General features: G+C 41.2%; 1 protein-coding gene across 1 annotated transcript in view; it reads right to left on the reverse strand.

The window, feature by feature from the left end:
* The window catches only part of Znrf3 (zinc and ring finger 3), a 151,798-nt gene that overhangs the window by 51,067 nt on the left and 80,630 nt on the right, over window positions 1-20,101 (reverse strand). The window contains exon 2 of the mRNA XM_039092844.2: window positions 9,368-9,493. Within this exon, the coding sequence (XP_038948772.2) occupies window positions 9,368-9,493 (126 nt within the window). The remainder of the gene's footprint in view (window positions 1-9,367; window positions 9,494-20,101) is intronic.

Genomic DNA, 20,101 nt, shown 5'->3' on the forward strand with positions numbered 1-20,101 from the left:
AGCCTCCTCCCCTAGGGGAAAAAGCCCAAACCCACTAAATACAGAAACGATGATAAGGAGCAGAGGTTCTGAAAGCAACTCCCCATGCTGTCACTCTCGTGCAGACATGTGGCTTGTTAGATGGTAGATGAGGATTCGAGATTCCTTGTTCTAGGGAAAAAAGAATAACCAGGTACCTACTTTATCAATTCTTTTAAATGTGCTTACATAGTTCACTTAGCTCTAGAAATGAGTGCTTTCTTTTCATTTTTGGCAGTTTTCTAAGTTCTCCAGCTTTTAAAATTATGTGTATATATTTATGTCTGAGTACAGGGGTCCCAAGAGTCCAGAAGAGGGTTTTGGGGATTGAATTCATGTACTCAGTAAAAGCAATATATGCTCTTAACTGCTGAACTAGTACTCCATTCCCCAAAAATGAATGCTTTAAACAAAAAAAAAAAAAATCACAATAGCATAACATTATGGCAAAAAGACATCATCCAGATTTGATAATAAATATATAACCCTAAGTCCTATAATTTATTATTTTAGTATATATGAATTTTAATATATTATAGATTATAACATACTATTATTTTTACTGCATTTACTTACTAGGTGCATGTGTGGGTACATATGTACCAGGGTCATCATACTGAGGTCAAAGGACAATTTGTCAGAGTCAGTTCTTTCCTACCATGTGGGTTCTAGGGGTTGAACCCAGTCTCGATGGCAAGTGTCCCAGGCTGCTAAGCTATGTAAGTGGTGCAATATAGATAGATAGATGATTGATAGATAGATGATAGATAGATAGATAGATAGGTGATTGATAGATAGATAGATAGATAGATAGATAGATAGATAGATAGATAGATAGATAGATGATAGATAGATGATAGATAGATAGGCTGGAAATGACTGAAAAAATGTGAGAAAATTTTCCAGATTTTATACCCATTTCTGATATTACACATTTCTATGACAAGGTAATTTTTAAGTGACTTAAAGATAGAATATATTGAAATTAGAAGCAACCAAAGAAATAAGAGCCACACAGACATTTTAAAATTCTGTACATCCAACAAACAAACGACGACTAAAAGGACCAATTACAAAACATCCTGGAGAAACAGAGGAGTGGATATATAATTTGTAATATATTATATGTAATGTGTGTGTGTGTGTTTGTGTATGCATGTAAATAAAACCTCAAAAAATACCCTAAAGCAAGAGGTGTACGTGGCTGAGCATTAGAAAGACTGCCTGATGTGTAAAGTCCTGGGTTCCAGCCTCATCCCTGAAAGTAACAACATATCTTTATTTTTTAATATCCATGCATAAAAAATGAGTTATAGCTCAGAAGGAAAATGTTAGGTCCAAAGCAGCCCTCTACTCCCATGGCAGTGCTGGTGACAATGTCCTAAACAAGAACTTTGGCTGGTAAACAGGATTGTTACTAGGTAAACAGGATTGTTACTAGGTAAACAGAAGCTAAAGGTGGGTTTCTGTTTACTAGGAGCCTCCCTTACTCTGCCCTCAAAGGTCAACTACCCCAGGTAAGGGCATCTAGTTCCCTGTCAGTCCCAGCTGCTGGTATCAGTTCAAAAATCCTCCATCTTGTTGACTGGCTGACTGTCATAAAAAATCCATTTGTTTTTCCACTATTTTTTTTTCCTATCTGCTTCTTGAGAGTAGCAGTTCCAACCAAATAAACCTTTCTACCCCTGGAGTGGTCCAGTTAGGTGGTTTCGTTCTGTCCTCACTTAGAGAAACATTTAACAAAAAAGGAAATTAAACTAGAAAGTTTAATATTTAGTGATAATGTATGATAATCAAATATATGCAATTGGAAATAACGACGTTTAATCTTAAAATTAGTAAAAGAAACATTAAGAGGGAGAGCTAGATGCTCACTGGGTAAATGTGCTTGCACAAAGCCGGGGACCTGAGCTTGACCCCAGTACCAACATGGTGTGAGGGAAAACCGACTCGGGCAAGCACTGTTTTCTGACATCTGTGCCATGGTAGCGTGTATCTGCACATGTGCACCATCACCAGGGCTACATAATAGAGACCCTGTCTCAGAGAGAGGGAGGGAGGGAGGGAGGGAGAGGGAGAGGGAGAGGGAGAGGGAGAGGGAGAGGGAGAGGGAGAGGGAGAGAGAGAGAGAGAGAGAGAGAGAGAGAGAGAGAGAGAGAGAGAGAGAGAGAATGAAATGAGAATCAAACAAGTCATTTCTATCAACTATAAAACTTGTATTTGGGACAAAGAATTAAAATCTTTTTTATCTCCCCAACAAATACGACTTTCATGCAAATGTTTTAATCCTCTCTACCCTAAAAAGCCTTTCTTTATGCAAAGGCCACAGCTCAATTCTAGATTTGGTGGCCTGGAGCAGTGACCCTCTTCTCGTTGGTGGCCCCTTTCCTCCTCCTTCATTTCCTCTGTGCCAATTCTTTTCAGCCAATTGAATAAACTTGTAGGGTTGGATCCCGCCACTGCGGTAAGGACACAGTCACTTAAGTTAGAACCCACTGCAGAGGCAGGTGGTTCTCTGTGAATTCCGGGCCAGCCAGGTCTACAGAGTGAGTTCAAGGACAGCCAGGGCTACACTGTGTCTTGAAAAACCAAACAAAAACCAATTTACTTTCTGTATCTGTATTTGCCCTTCTGAGTACATTCTCTTAATCAGAAATAAAGTTTGCCCCATCCAGACACACTGACTGGAGTAGTAGTCCCTTTCTTTGTAACCAGTGGTGTTTGTCTTTAATCCCAGAATTATAGATCCCTGAGTTTTCAAGGCCAGCTTGGTCTACAGAGTGAGTTCCTGGGCTGCTGTGAGGTTTGCCTTTCTTTCTGAGACCAGATTCAGGTCTGTCTACTCCTTTTTCTTCTCATCTATGTTTTCCTTTGGAAGTCAGAGACTATTTTCCCCACTCTGATACTTTGGGTTTCATTACTCATTCTCTAAATCCCCCATCCTGACATGTGGCTGCTTGTCAATCATGTGGCCTAACTCTATGCTGGCTTAACTCTTTATTTCTCTTCTTTAGGAAGCTGCTATGATTTACAGCTTTCCTGCCTTCGGTTTTTCTTTTAAATTTAAAATTGTCCTCACACTTCCACTTGAGTCTATTGTTAAATTCTTTTAATATTGAGACTAATAATTCTAAGATGGGACCCAGATTTCCTTAGTATTGTCTGAAAACCACAAAGAAACAACTTAAAAATTTTGGGAAACATATTTAGTGGCCTGTTTGGGGATATTAGAGAAGCTTTTCTGGTCCAAGGACACAACATGAGCTTAGCTAAGAGACCCAGATGACAGGTTGAAGCCAGGTACAAGTAATGACCACCACTCCATAGCCATTGGCAATGCTGAGTGAGAAGAAGGAGACTCCGGAAACTAACAAATCAAAAGTGGCAGTACAGAGAGTCTTCCTCCAACCGAGCTTCACACACCGAGTAAACAGGCTCCAAAAGCCCAAGTATGAGGGAGGAGGGTACTGTGTGACAACTCTAAAAAGTCACTAACAAACTGCAGCTAACGGTTGTCTCTGACTCTAGCTCCAGTGGACCTAATGCCCACTTCTGGCCTCCATGGCACTCACCATGCACATGATGCACAGACATACGCTCAGGCAAACACTTACACACACGGAATAAAAATACAGCTTAAAAAAAACCAAACAAACCACAAAACCCAAGAAGTTAAAAACAAAACAAAACAAGCAAACAAAACCTGAGATTTCAAGTGACATTTAAAAAAAGAGAGAAGGTGTTGGGGATGGAGAGATGGCTCAGTGGTTAAGAGCACTGACTGCTCTTCTAGAGGTCCTGAGTTCAATTCCCAGCAACCACTTGGTGGCTCACAACCCTCTGTCATGGATCTCATAGCCTCTTTTGTCATGTAGGCATACATGCAAATAGAGCACTCACATACATAAATACATTTTTAAAAGGAGAAACCTGATTGTTTACAAATGAATCTCTTGTTCACAGATGACAAAGCTGAAGGCTTTTGTTCTTTTAACAGTAATCCAAATTTTTATTTTTTGAAAAAAATCAATAGTTGGAAGATGGCTCAGTGGGAAAGTACAGAAGACACCAAAAAATGTCCTCTGACATTACACACACACACACACACACACACACACACACACAGAGAGAGAGAGAGAGAGAGAGAGAGAGAGAGAGAGAGGTGGGGCTGGAATGAAGACAACAGGTTCTTTGAGTGATCCACTTTTCACTAAGAACATGGGTAAACTTGTGAAAAACTAGAGCCACAGGTTCATACAGAAGAGAGTAAGCTAAGTTCCTTAATTAGCACAAGAAACAGCACAAGCTTTTCAGGATGACTGAAATGTGTTTATAGTTTTATCATTTAAATATTTTTTACAGGAACAACATACTGTATTAAATATGCAAAGTCTCATCTACATGGGCTTGATTACAAAAACTAATCAAGTATTTCTTAAATGAAAAATGTATATTATTATATTTATTCATTTGGGGTACGTGGGGAGAGTGGGGTTGGGTGTGTGTGTGTGTGTGTGTGTGTGTGTGTGTGTGTGTGTGTCCCCTTTTTTCTCTCTAAGCTGGTTTTTGCCAGTGTTTTATCACAGGAACAAAAAGGAAACTAAAGTGGTGAGATTTTCTTTGCAATGACATTTCTGAGACTCTGATCTGGAAAAGGGGGCAACCTTTGTACAGGGTACAGTTCTCTATCAACCTCCACCCTTGGCTTCTCTGTAGTTCCCCAGAAGGGTCAGTTTTTAGAGCAGCTATTCTGTCATGGTACAGCAGGTTTCTTCCCTGTCACTCTGTGGACTCCTGGTCTCTGCACTGTCTGTCTGTATGTGAAAACTGCCAGGACAGAGACAAACATAACTCCTCAACGAGCTCCCTTGGCTAAAAACGGTCAATGCGTGGGCCTACACAGTCCCCTAAGACTACAGCAAAAGGGTACCTCATATTCTCTGTCCAGTCTGGATGCTACTGCCAAAGGCAATTATAGTGTCATTCTATTAGAATCACTCAATAGTACCCCTGAGATCAAATTTCCTCAGCACGTACGCTTTCTTCCTCAGCAACTTTCCACACCTCTAAAGAAGCCCTGTTCCCTTTGCTTTGCTCTGCTCTTCCCCATCTCCTGCTTTCACAGTCCATTTTGGCCGGCATCCCTTCAGTCACCATGACCATATCTATGTACTGATTTCTGTTATGCAAACACACATGGCCCAAGAGTCTTCTCTCAACAGACCCACTTCAAGGGAACTGGGATAAACTGAGAATATTGCCATTAGTTTGTGACAGTATTCCTGCCCTAGCAACGACAGCGGCCTGCTTAGGGATAGCAGCTCAGCACTACTGCAGCCCTACCCCTTTCTGAAGAACGTATCTTCTTCCTACTCTCACCCATGACAAGGTAAGACAGGCTTAGGTTCATTGTTTTCAGCCCCATAACACAACCGCTTAGCCTAAAAGAGTGCTTGGTTTGAGATGAGCATTCCTTTTCCTGGAATCTTTTTAGACTCAAAATCAGGAATATGGAGGTTGTATCTCCTGAGTAGGTAGGGGCAGGAAGATAAAACAGGTCTACAAAGAGATCTGGGGAGGGGACTGCTGATGTGGTGAGGAGTGGCAGTATCAAATGTAGGTTCTATGACACAGTTCAACCTTCAGAGCAAATGTGAAACCCATGGGAGAATTGTGATTCTACCATGTAGAAGCAACAGTCCTGAGCACACAGGCGATACCGAAAGCAGTTGGTGTTTATTATCTAGAGAAGACTGACCAAGACAAGAGGAGACAAGAATCCAACACTGGTGAAGCACAGAACAGCTATAGGGTCTTATGAGCTCAGATTGTGCAGAGAACCTTACGAGGACTCAGTTTCCTCATCATAATATGGGAGTGTGGAAAAGTTGTCAGCATGATAGGCAAAGGTAACTACAGCCCCCAACAGGCAGTGGTCAGCATGGGCGCACGAGCCAGGCTCTCAGCTAAGTGCTCTGCTAACACCGCCAGCCAGCAGAGGCAGTGCTTCACAGAGGAACAAGGCACCAACAACTGAAGTTGCCTTTAGTTGCCTAAAGGTCACTCAGGCAAGGCATTCTAACATAAAGTCCTCTAAGTATCTTTATACTAACTTCCCCATATCATTTTCTGAAGCAGGACACAGGCAGGTCCAGGCCTGCTGGATTTACTGTATTTCAAAATGCTAGCACAGAATTGGTCTATCTGGGGTTTGGGGTTCATCCAGTCTGGAATTTAGGAATTCAATCCAAGTGAATTCTGCAAGAAACTCTAGCACATCATGAGTCTCTGTGAATCTGAAGGGTCATAATAGCCAAATTAAGATTAACCCTTTAAATCCTTTGCAGCCCTGTAAGATTCTTAATAAACACTATTAAACAGAAGGGATTACAGACTCTTGCACTGTGGGAATGATTTAAGACTCAAAGTAAGCTGCCCCCAAATGTCACTTCTACTGTTTTACTGTCATAGGGTTAAGTTCTGTAATGAGGGTATTCTGTAATTAGGGAAGAGCCTAACCTCGATCTAGAAGCTCAGAATTTCGGACAAGCAAGGCCCAGAGCATCATCTCCACACTCAATAAAAGAGAGACCGCTGTAGAGGTCTGCCTGGGCCTGGCCTGAAGTGCGGTCTGCGGGCATCCTGGCCCACTTCTTCCCTGTCGTAAGAGTCCATCCTTACCCCACCTCTACTTACCTAGTTTATTTTGTCAGTACCTTTACAGAATCAAAAAAACTTAAAACGACATGATTATAAATTATTTTTCTCTTATGAGGTTTAAAGTGTTGAACTCAAAAGTCCCCGGTAATACACCAAGGTGACAAATTTATGTCTTTTGCTTTTAAAATAAAATTTGATTTGGACTCAAGAGAGGCATTTATGTTCTTTAAAATCTTAGGGGTTTCGGCTCATGGTTTTCTGTAGGCTGGCAGGGTAGAGTAGGAGGGCCTGTGTCTAGCCCTCCTCTTCCACATAGGCTTCCTTGGTCCAACGTACATTCCCAGCAGCAGTTCATCCACTTCCACCTGCACACTGGGCTGCCTGTGTTCATTTCTTTACTTCAGTGCTAGCGATGGACCCCAGGCCTCACATGCTAGGCAGGAGCTGTCACAAGCTACATTCCTAGCCCATTTCCTTTGTCTCTGTGCCTCTCCTTGCCAATCAATCCTTGCTATAGCCACTGAAAGTCTGAAATGGAAGGAAAATCTCTGTCTGCAGGGAACGGGCATGCTGAGCTGCTGGGGGAGTTGCTGTGCCTTCTTCCCCACCAGGCTCTTCTGTTTCTACTCCTGGGAACCCAGGAAAGTAGAAGACAGAGTTGGCAAAGTCAATGAAATTAAAGTTGTGAACAGGAAGGAGGAGGAAGAAGAAAGGGGGAGGAAGAAAAGAAGGAAGATGAGTTTTCTGACTCATCATACCTCCTCTAGTGACCTACATTTAAAGCAAACGGGAAACCATTTTACTTTGTCTGGCCCGGGCATCTTTACTAATGACTTTACTCAGGTGCCAATCCTTAAGACAGGCAACCACAGCAAACATGCGCTGCCTTGTGCCACACCCACTCTCAGCCTTCTCCCCAGAAATACACTAAGCTTGTAGGCCCCCACAACCAAAACTGTTTCCTGATGAGTAAACACAAGAAGTGCTCAGTAAATTCAATACATAGCTAAGGTTTCCATTCCCCTGGCTTTCAGACCATATGAAACTCACCAAGTAAACCACAGTGTAGCTGGGTCATCACTAAAGCAGCAAAGAACAGTAAGGGTTAAACTGTAGGACCCTGTTCCCACCCATTCACAGTGGGAGATGGATCCCCGCTGGGCCCTGGGCCCTGGGTTGATGGTGAGGAGAACAATGAGCCAATAAGCTGAGCATAAAGTAGCAGCAGCTTCAGCACAGACAGAAGCAGCATCACTGAAGCAGACACCTACAAGGAGAGCATGTTCCTATCCTTTGAATGTAGCTGGCATTTCTCCTGGGAAAACACTAAAGTACTCTTAAGAGGGTTACTGCTCGCCTAACCATCACTAAGCCACTATGGTCAACTGTGAAAATGATGAAGTATCAATGCTGAGCCACCTCAAACACCTTCATTCAACTTAGTGAACTATAAACCAAACTGGCCATAATTCCTGTCAGGGTCTCTCCCCCAATGAAAGGGCAGGAAAACTTGACAAGAATCATGCAGTTTCTCAAAACGCATAAGAGACATAAAAACCACAAACAGATTAGGCTCATGAGGATCTCTGGGACTGAAGACCTTTCAGGAGTGGTTGACAGAAGATTCTCTAGGTTTGTGATAGTTCTCTGTACCAACATCACCTGTTCTCTTGCTTGGATATCCAAGAAAACCTCAGCTCCCAGGAACACAATGCAGTTGTCTTCCATAGTACACAGAACTGTAGCTTTGGGGACCATAAAATGTGCACACTGTAAGACTATCTTAGGGGAACTATTTTTCTCCCAACCAAAAATTCAAATTACTTTCACAAAACCCTTCCCTTTAACAAAATGATCCACTTTAAAACAGATTATGACTTACCAGTTTGAGAGTTTCAGATGGATGGATTTCTGAAGTGAATTTATTTCTATCTTATACTACAGTTAGAAGTTATATTAACCCCTAGAAGCTAAAAAGCATGTTTTGTTTGCTAGTGCTTCTAAATGGTGTGCCAACAGCCAATAGTGACACGAGGCACCTAGTCACTTGGGAGGTAAGTTCCAATGCAGGACCATAATTGTTGTCTGCTATTCTGAAACCAAGGAGACTCTAAATTGCAAAATTTTTTCCTTAACATAGTTGACAGCAAAAATTACTGGACTTGAACTCCTCTGCAGGTAAAGCAGCTGTAGGCTGAGAGAAGCCTGTTTGGGCTTTGGTTATCACACTCAATGTGATATCTATAGGGTTTGCTACACATATATGAACATGTGAGATTACTGAAGATGGCCCCAGGTCCCCAGGGTTACTTACAGAAAATATATACACCATAATAATACTTCCTGAAGGCCCCCAAATCTCAGGCCTAAAACATCTGGTCCCAAAGGTGTAAGGCACTGTATTATGGGTTTCTAATATCAAAACATTTCACGAATAAGAAGTTGAGACTCCCAGGGAAAGCAACTTGCCCAAGGCCATATAGTAGGCAGGGGTACAGCAGACTCTGAGGCCGGGGCCTCCTAGTGGGCCAGAGCTCACCAGTTCCATATGATGTCTGCTTATGCAGCTTCAGGAGTGCTATGCTAGCTAGCATGGCTCTTCTTCAGAACCTGCTATTGAAACTCAGGAAAATGCTTAAGTGGAAAACACCAACCACAATGGCAGTGACACAGAAGGCCTGGTGCTTACCTTGCCCAGGACAGTGAGACATGGTTTGGGGTCCAATTCTGGCTGTTCGAGCTTCACCACTCCTACCCAGCCATATTCGTACAAGTCCTCTTCGTCATTGTTATTACATAGGCCTAGTGGGTGCATCTAAAAGACAAAATGGCAAGAAAATATCAACAGGCTAGCCACAGACTGATCTAACCCACTTCATGCATTTCTTATTACATATGAAGCAAAAGCCACTTCAAAACTTCAGACTTTATGGCACAGAATAGTTTTTCAATCCAATGGTTATTTCAATTCATTACAGAGAGGTGAGCACTGAAGAGAACACAATAAAACCCCTAAAAATAGATATTTTATAGGGGTGGAGAAATGACTCAACAGTTAAGAGCACTGACTACTCTTCTAGAAGACCCGGGTTCAATTCCAAAACTCAAAACTGTCTATGACTCCAGTTCTAAAGGATCTGATGCCCTCTTCTGACCTCCATAAGCCCTGCATATGCTGCTATACAGATACATTCAAACATAACATCCATACCCATAAAATAAAATTTAGTGAAAATATATTGTATGTTCGTGTGTATGCACATTTATGTAGGTACATGGAGCCCAGGGGTTGATGTCAGATGATGGAGTCTTTAAATGAACCTGGGGCTTTCTAATCCAGCTAAAATGGTTGGCTACTCAGTCTCCGAGATCCTTCTGATTCTGTCTGTTCAGTGCTAGGATTTCAGGTGTACACCACTGTGCTTGGTTTTTACATGATGCTGGGGATTGAATTTAAGGCCTCATGCTCTTCCAGCAACAGACTTAGCCATGATTTCAGCCTCTATAAATATATATTATGGCTGCTTTTTCTCTGCCTTCAAAATAATAGTTATCCAAGGTGGAGGTCACTTGATAAGAGGGAGAGAAAGCATATTATATAAATGCCGATATAAATTACTATGAAATATTATAAATCTAACACTAAGCAATTGTCAAAACAAACAACCCCCCCCAAATCAAAAACTAAATAGGATAATATCCTATTTGACTTCTAGGTATTAAGGTCACATTAACTTATGCATGAGGGCCTAGAGACACATTCAAGACTTTGTGAGAGAACTGGAAATGTGGCAAATCGTCAATATAATTAGCAGGCTATTTTAAGATTACAAATGGTTTCTGGGAAATAGATGACATTCTTTGAAGTCTTTTCAAAATCTGTTACATATCACAGAATAGACACTAGGTAGAGGAGCATCAGCTTATTTTCTCTTCTAGAAGCTTGAAAACCACAGAAATCTCAAGGTCTATGTTTAGAGTTCTAGCACTGACTTGTATCAGGGAATTCTGTAGCAATTTCCCCATAGGTTCTTTAAGATTCAGGAACTTCTAAAGGGAAGCTCATTAAAACTCAGAAGTTCTAGGGCTGGAGAGTTGGCTCGGTGGTTAGGTTAACTGTTGCTCTTATAGAGGACTAGGATTTAATTCCCAGTATCTACACGACAGCACACAATCATCTTTGACACCAGCTCCTGAGAGCAACTTCTTCTTCTGGCCTCTATGGCATGTACATAGTATACATACATGCAAGCAAAACATATGTAGACATAAAATAAAAATAGATCTTTCAAATAAAAGATCAAATTCAGGAAGTACACTTTAGAGTCTCTGGAGTCTCATGAGACCGACTAGATACACTAGGCGTCTCCCTCTCTAAGCTTATGTGAGTCACAAATACTACCAAGGACACAGGGACCGGCTATGTCGCCTACCACAATAGATCCATCGAGCTGACCCTAAGAGTCCCAGACTAGTTAAGTGGCCTGTCAGGGATACCCTCTGACCTCGTGAGTTACCTACAAGTCAAGGAGTATGTTCCAGGATTCTAGCTTTTCTCAGCCATGATCCATGTTAGGGTGGGTTTTGGTAATGTAGCTGTCTTTAAAATTATTCCTGCTCCTGTACATAACTCCTAATCTATACTCCTGTAAGTGACCCCCAAAACAGTGAATGGTTTGTCAATGTGTACCTAGGTGGCATCTGTACTTTGATCTGTCCTTGATTCTCTATCTGGGACGAGCAGACATTTGTTTAAGACTCTCCAAGGATTGGTGTCATACAACATAGTTCCAGAGCCCAAGAACAATGTGGAAAGAGGAAATTCTCATAGATAACTTACTGAGTTATAAGCATAGCACTGTATGCTAAATCTCCCCTCCCCCCTTAATATTTGCTGGTTTATTTTTAGGTGTATGAATGGTTTGCTAGCGTGTACACCTGTGTACCAGGTACAGAGGAGGGAGTCAGAACCCCTACAACTAGACTTACAGATGATTTTAAGTCACCATGTGGGTTCTGGGAATTGAACTCTAGTCCCCCAGAAGAGCATCCATACTTTTAACTGCAGTTCCATATCTCCAGCCCAATGTGCTAAACTCTTTTAAGTTGAAAGACATCTTTAGATTTGTATTAAGAACCTCCTAGGGCCAGGAGTAGTGGCATGTGACTTTAATCCCAGCACTTGGGAGTTCCAGGACAGCCAGGGCTGCATAGTGAGACCCTGTCTTGGGAAATGAAACAAAACAAAAGAACCTTCTAGAGGCCACTATAGAAGGGTAACAGATCCAAAGCCATCCATATCCTAACCCTCATACATTTTGTCTTCCACAGTAAGAATTTACCACACACAGTAAGACACTCTAGCATACATAACTAAGCATGATGAGACAGAGGTTCCTGGATTCTCCAGGTAGACCGGTGTATCAGATTAGTATTGTTCTAAGCTAGTAGACCAGTAGTAACTTAGAGCAGAAAATAGAAATCTAATGCGTATTATTCCTTAATTGTTTTACAGGTGAAAACAAAAGTCCAAGGTAAATGACCTTGTTTTCCAAGGTAACATGGGAAGTAAGCAGTATACCCAACCCAAAAGATTCTGCTGGGTGACTTTCCCCTCTACTCACTTGCTCTGTGCCTCTTCACTTGACAACTGATTATCTGAGAGAAAAAAGACTGAAAGAGAAAATCTTCAGGAAAAAAATATTTCTAGTTTTGAATTTGTTGTAGTCAAGGACAAAGTGTTATTTAATGCAGGCAGCAAAAGGAGTGAAGATATGGAGAGTGGGGTATGAGTCTATGAAGCTGCAGGGCCTCAAAGTAACTGAAGGAACAATAAGACTAGCCATTCCAAACTTAGGGAAGATGGAGGAGGAAAAATGAAACTAGACTGATCAGTAGTAAAAAGTCACAGTCTACAACAAGATGGAGGACTTAAAAATTAGAGCAGAGTTTAGATATCATGATAGTATCAGAATACCAAGCAGTAAGTGGCACACAGAAGACAAGAAGCATTTAAGCGAATAGGTGCCCACCTTCTATGCAGTGGTGTGCTCGATCCCCAGAGATGGCAATGACAGGACAGCCTAGAGATTCTTGGAATCTGAATTCCATGCAATAGTGTGGGACTGCAGGATCCCCAAAGCAAGTGAGAGGTCTGGGAGATAAAGGGGCTGTCAGCAGCTAGCTATCTTTGTAGCTAGTGAACACCTACCCCCTGGGAATTCCAAGACAAAAGATGAAGAGTCTTATTTCTCATAAGCCACAAGTTTCAGAGTTTTACTGTAGGACCAACAAGGGTTGTGCAGTGAGGTAGACAGTATAACCTTTCCTGGAATGTTGTAGGTATTAAATGAGGAGTAGCCTAAAATGCCAAGACCTCCCACAACAAAAGACAATGAACAAGGGTCACCAAATTGTACCAAAAGTTCAGTCACCTATGACCTTCAGGAAAAGGTGAGATCAACTCAGCCCAGCTTCAGTTTCCAAAGTCTTAGGTCAAATCATTATGAAAGCAACAGCACATGTGACCCTGTATATTTCATGGAATTTCTGATCATGTGGCTTGGAGCATTCCAAACAGACAACTACACCTATGGGGTTTAGTCAGTGAGAGAGCAGCTTTGGAGGAACAGGGTCTCATGCAGACCTAAGAGCTGAGTCTTTTTCAGAACTTCACTGAAGAGAGGTCATCAGATATGGCCTAACAGGTATAAGTCCATTCATGTAAGAGTTAAAGAGGCAAATAAAGAGACTGAAGCAGACTAGTGATTATCCTGGGCTTGGAAATGATAAGAAGCAACAGTTTTGTACATATAATTTCTTCTTGAGGGAACCTCATAGTAGTAACAGTTGTATAACAGAACATAACACACACACACACACACACACACACACACACACACACACACACACAGAGAGAGACAGACAGACACAGACACACACACAGACACACACAGACGATTTAAAATCGGTGGGTCTCTATGTAGCTTTGGCTGTCCTGAGCACACTATGTAGATCAGGTGGCCTGGAACTCAGAAAGATCTGCCTGCCTCTGCTGTGATTAAAGGCAAGCACCACCATGCCTGACATTAAATGCTTTGAAATGGTAGGTTTTAACCAAGCAATTGTTTACTCAGAAAGGATTTGATGTAGGTCTACTGCTGGTCTTGGTGAGTGCAGGGCAATGTGGTTTAAATCCTTCTAGAACATAAGCCCATTATAGAGGTCCTTCAGAAATCATGTCCTGGTCCCACCCCCAAAAAAAAAAAAAAAACAAAAACAAAAACAAAAAACAAAAAAAAAAACAAACTAGTGTAACACACTTCACAGAAATTCAGCATCTACATTTGTAAACTGAAACTCTACAGAAGTTGTGTGTGTGTGTGTGTGTGTGTGTGTGTGTGTGTGTGTGTGTGTGTGTGTGTGTGTACATGGCCTGGGGATCACTCAAGCATGGTAGCCAAGTGTGTTACCACTGAGCTATAATCCCAATTCTTTAAAACAAATTATTTAATTAATTTATTTATAAGTTTGGAACAGTCTCATTGAGTTTCCCAGACTGGCCTTGAACTATCCTCATCTTCTAAATATGTAAGACTTCAGGGACACGCCACCATACCCAGCTACTATAAATGGGGATGAGGTGGGTTTACCTGTTGTTACACCCATCATTTCCTACTCTGATCCTGCAACTGCTTCATGTTTAAGTAATATAATCATGTTGTTTCATGAAACACATTTTGAGAGCAAGGTGGAAGGGAGGACACATACACACTAAATGTGATACAAGGCAACGGTAAGTGAAGACATTGAAGAACTAACTATGACTCGAGAGTCAAAGACCCGGAAAGAGAGAGACGTGGGAGGGCAGCACACAGAGGAAGGCGGAGAAGATAAGGCCAAGCAGGAACCAAGAGCAGCAGAAGGCGAGACTGGGCTTTGACTCACTGCAGTCACGATGGGACCTAAGGAGGAAGGTGTGTGGAGAGTGTGTGCCTAGGCATGCAGAAACGTAACGACGCAGACAGCAAGCACAACCAAGGTCCCTAGAGTCTGTCAGGCCAGCACTGTCTGGAAAATACTCCCTACTGGGGTGGCTCGCTCTTTCTTTTCTTTCTTTCTTTCTTTCTTTCTTTCTTTCTTTCTTTCTTTCTTTCTTTCTTTCTTTCTTTCTTTCTCACTTCTTCCAAGACCCCTTATCAGACTTTCTTGCTGATAGTGGCCCAACTAACTGCTGGCAGCTGTAGCAGGACTCTTGACTATTAAATAGTGTCAAAGCCTTCAAAACAGACTTTTCTAAAGCACCGATTCTCGGTTGCTGCTGGTTGTTCACTTTTCTTTGTAAAGATGCCATAAAAAATTATCACAGGATTGAAAACCCACGTTACAGCCAGCGCTGTGGAGCAGCAGAAGCAGGCACATTTCCATGAACCCAAAGCCACCCTGGTCTACACAGTGAAACCCCGTCCTTCCCCAGCAACCCCCAAAAGGGTGATGATGTCAAAGACCACTTCTACCCCAGTTCCCCACTCCTTTTTTACTCCCTACAGGTAGGCCACCCTGCAAATTCAATCTTTGCTGCTACAATTAACCAATATAACTATTGGTTATAACAATTTTACTTATCTGCCAAAGATAATATTGTAAAATTCAGGCTGTTGTCAGTTTGTCTCTGACAATAGTGTTAGCTTCCAGAAATGTCTGCTGTCCCACACCTGAAGCCATTTGCATCACAGGGTTCTATTTCACTCAAGGAGGTCCAAGTTATAAGATCAACAAGAAAGGAAGAACACTGCTCACTCTTTATGGGGACTGATACTATCCCCAGTGCCTTAATGGGAAACAGAATTAAGTGAGGTGTGACACAAGTAGCATAGTAGATGCTCAGTGACTAAGTCCTCTTTATTTTCTCGAGATCTGTTTAGTTCACTTCTGCTTTATGCCTTTGCCAAGAACACTCTGCCCTCCAAGACCAGCTTCAGTGTCACTCTTCCCATGGAGCTTTCTTGCATGCGCTCACAAAGCTAAGTGGCTTCCAGATCTTTGATACCAAATACTTTCATGGTACTTACCAGTCCCCTTTTCTGCCCCTACCCCACCTAATGTGAGCATCTTCCCTAGACCTGTATTACTCAGAGCTTCCAACCATCCTACTATTAACCTTGACATCAACGGGTGCTCAATAAATGACTGCTTGTTGGACAAAGCCTCTGGCCTTTCTATTTGTCTGCCTGCTTTGTTTTTAGAAAGCCACTTATGTCTCTGCTCAGCTAATGGAGGGCCAAGGGCAAATAAATCAGGATTTAACCAAACTGTAGCATGAACCTTTTAAGGATTAGCTCTACTAAGTGATTGCCAATTAATTCATCAAAGTCATTTCCAAACAAAAAGACTCACTGGCACAGGAAGCTGATACTTCCTACCCAGAGAACACAACCCTGATGCCCTTCACTCACGTAGGCTGGTGACCAAAATATTGAAAGGCCAGTGGATGAAAATAGAAGATGAATCCTCCCAAAGAAAACTCAATGTCTACAATTTTCCTACTTAAATCCAATTCACAAAGTTACTATCAGCAACAACAAAAAGAAAGGAACTAAACCCAAGGAGAGGTGGGAATAAGATCCAGGTACAAAAAATCCAACAGGGAGGAGAAATAAAGGAAATCTCAAAACGAAGGCCCAAAGGGTAACAGCTGCAGGAAAGTCAAACAAGCAATGAAACCCCAAACCACTGCCAATAAGACTGTTAGTGTTAAGGAGTTTCACAGTGCTGAGTAAGAGAATGGATGTGGACATAACTGAGGGATTAACTGAAAGCAAGGAAAGAGAGTAACAACACAGCTCCTTAATCCAAAGAAAGCCAGACCTTCTATCTAGGCCTGCAGGTCCAGCAGAGAATACTATTGCCACAATAATGTAATGTAAGGAACAATCATGATGTGACTACACTGGAAAATACAGAAGTCAGGCCTGGTGGGGCACATCTTTATCCCAACACTTGGGAGACAGAAGCAGGTGGATCTCTGAGTTCAAGGTCAGCCTGGTGTACAAATCAAGTTCCAGGACAGCTAGTGCTACACAGAGGAACACTGTCAAGGAAGGAGGGAGGGAGAGAGGGATAGAAAGATATAAATAAGTAGGGATGGTAGGGGGTAGTCCAAAACCTCCCACTTTACATAGTAGAAGTAAAAAAGACAGTGTGGATATGAAACGGCAGCATGGACATTTTTCAAATAAGCAAGAAACATTCAAAGAAACAAGAAGCTGCTCTACCAGAGGCCACACAGGCTGTCCTCCCAAGGACCTTCCTTACACTCTGGGTACTCCTCTTCATGTCCCCAGTCTTCAACCCCTCCGCAACACCATGTCCCAGCTCCCTCCTCAGGGACAGATTCCTGAGAGACAACAGGCTACACAGGCTTCCAAAAGTCCAAGTAAAGTAGGCTGCCCATCTGCAGATATCCCCCCTCTTTCAGTTCCCAGTTCCCTTCCCCAGTTCCTCAATCTCCTTGTTGTTGTGTCCCAGTCCCTACTTTGGATAGAGACTTCCTGCTTTATCAGAGGCCATACCAGCTGCCAGAAGTCCAGGCAGGTGGTTTGACAGACGCTGAGAGGCCATGGATGGCAGCCCAGACTACTGTACCCTGCAATCACCTTAGGTGGAGAAAACAAGATCTTCCATGATAAAGACACATTCAAACAACATCTATCCAGAAAGCCAGCCCTCCAGAAGGTACTAGAAGGAAAACTTCAACCCAAGGAATTTAACTGCACCCATGAAATCACAGAAAATAAATAATCTCCCTCTTTCTCTCTCTAACACACATCACCACCACAAAAACAACAAAAAGACTTAAAGATCATTGGTCATTGATAATCTCTCAGTATCAATGGATTCAATTCCCCAACTTAAAACACACACACACACACACACACACACACACACACACACACACACACACACAGAGAGAGAGAGAGAGACTAACAGAATGGATGCAAAATTAGAATCTATTCTCCTGCTGCATACAAGAAACATACCTCAACATGAAAGATAGACATTACCTTGAGTAGGGTTGGAAAAAAATTTTTTTCTAAGCAAATGAACCTAAAAGAACAAAATAAGCTGGTGTAGGCATCTAATATTTAACAAAATAGACTTTGAACGAAAATTAATCAAAAGAGATGGAGGACATTCCATGCTCAAAGGAAAAATCCACCAAGATGATGCTTCAATTCTTAACATCTATTTGCCAAACACAAGGGCACCACGTTTGTAAAAGAAACATTACTAAAGCCTAAATCACACATTAACCCTCACACATTGACTTCAATACCCAATTCTCACCAAATGGACAGGTCATCTCGCCAAAAACTAAACAGAGAAATACTGGCATTAACAGACATTATAAACCAAATGGACCTAACAGACATCTACAGAACATTTCACCTTAATAGAAAAGAATATACCTTCTTCTTAGCACCTCATGGAACTTTCTCCAAAACTAACCACATATGCAGTTACAAAGCAAGTCTCAGATACAAAAAAAATTTGAGAAAAACCCTCTTATCAGACCACTGTGGATTAAAGCTAGGTTCCAACAATAGGAACAACAGAAAGCTTACAAACTCATGGAAAATGAACAACTGATTACTGAATTAAAAATGGATCAATACAGAAAGGAATGAAAGACTTTCTAAAATTTGATGAAAATGAGTATTAACATACTCAAACTTATGCAACACAATGAACGTGGTGCTTAGAGGAAAGTTTGTAGCACTAAGTGCTTACACATAAAAATCGGAGAGATCTCCTACTAGCAACTTAACAGACCACCTGAAAGCTCTAGAACAAAAAGAAGCAAGCATAAGCACAAGAGTAGACAGCAGGAAATAATTGAACTAATCACTGAAATCAATAAGATAGAAACAAAAAGAACAATATAAAGATTCAATCAAACAAAGAGTTTGTTCTGGGGTGTGGGGGGCAAGATAGACAAATCCTTATCTAGACAAACTAAAGGGCAGATAGAGAATATCCAAATCAACAAAATCAGAAATGAAAAGGGAGACCTAACAACAGACACTGAGGGAATCCAAAGAATCAATAGGTCATATATTAAAAACCTGTACTCCCCAAAATTGGAAAACCTAAAATAATTGGATAATTTTCTTGATAGATTCCTCTTACCAAAATTAAGTTGAGATCAGATACATAATTTAAATAGACCTATAACCCCATAAGGAAAGAGAAGCAATCATTAAAAGTTTCCCAACCACAAAAAGCCCAGGATAGACAGTTTTAGTGCAGAATTCTATCAGATTTTCAAAGAAGTAGCACCAATACTCCTCAAATTAATCCAAAAGAGAAACAAAAGAAACACTGATGTATTTGTGTTTGAAACCCGAATAAAATTTGTTTTGTAGTTCTATTCAATTTTGAAAAAAAAAAAAAAGCATTGTCAAATTAATTTTGAGGTCACACTCACCCTGATATCCAACCACACAGATTCAACAAAGAAAGAGAATTACAGACCAATTTCTCTTATGAACATAGATGCAAAAATGCTCAATAAAATACTTGCAAACTAAATCTAAGTACATATAAAAAAGATCATCCACCATGATCAAGTGAACTTCATTCTAGAGATTCAGTAATGTTTCAATATAAGAAAGTAAGTCAATGAGTAAGTCAATGTAACCCACCAAATAAACAAACTGAAAGAAAAAAAAAACCCAACATGATAATCTCATTAGATGCTGAAAAAGCCTTTGACAAAACCCATTCACAATAAAAGTCTTGGAGTAGGAATACAAGAAATATAACTAGATTTATGGCAAGTCTATAGCCGACATCAAATTAAATGAAGAGCAACTCAAGGCAATCCCACTAAAATCAGGAACAAGACAAGGCTGTCCACTTTCTCCGTATTTATTCAATATAGTACTTAAAGTTCTAGCCAGAGTAATGAGGCAACTAAATGACATCAAGAGGATAAAAATTGGAAAGAAATCAAAGTATCTCTATTCACAGATGATATATGAGCATCCCAAAAAATTCTAGCAGGGAACTTCTACAACTGATACACACCATCACCCAAGTGGCTGGATATAAGATCAACTCAAACACACACACACACACACACACACACACACACACACACACACACACACAACACAACACACGCAGCCCACCTATATAAAAATGACACAGACTTCAAAATTACAAAATAATACCCTTCATAATAGCCACAAAAGATATAAAATATCTAGGGGGTAACGCTAACCAAACAAGCAAAAGAACCAAACAAGCAAAAGACTTACATGATAAAAATGTCAAGTCTTCGAAGAAAGAAACTGAAGATATCAGAAGATGGAAAGACCTCTCATGTGAGGGATCAAATGATAAAAATGGTCATGCTACC

Source organism: Rattus norvegicus, chromosome 14, assembly GCF_036323735.1.
Source record: "Rattus norvegicus strain BN/NHsdMcwi chromosome 14, GRCr8, whole genome shotgun sequence".
NCBI lineage: Eukaryota > Metazoa > Chordata > Mammalia > Rodentia > Muridae > Rattus > Rattus norvegicus.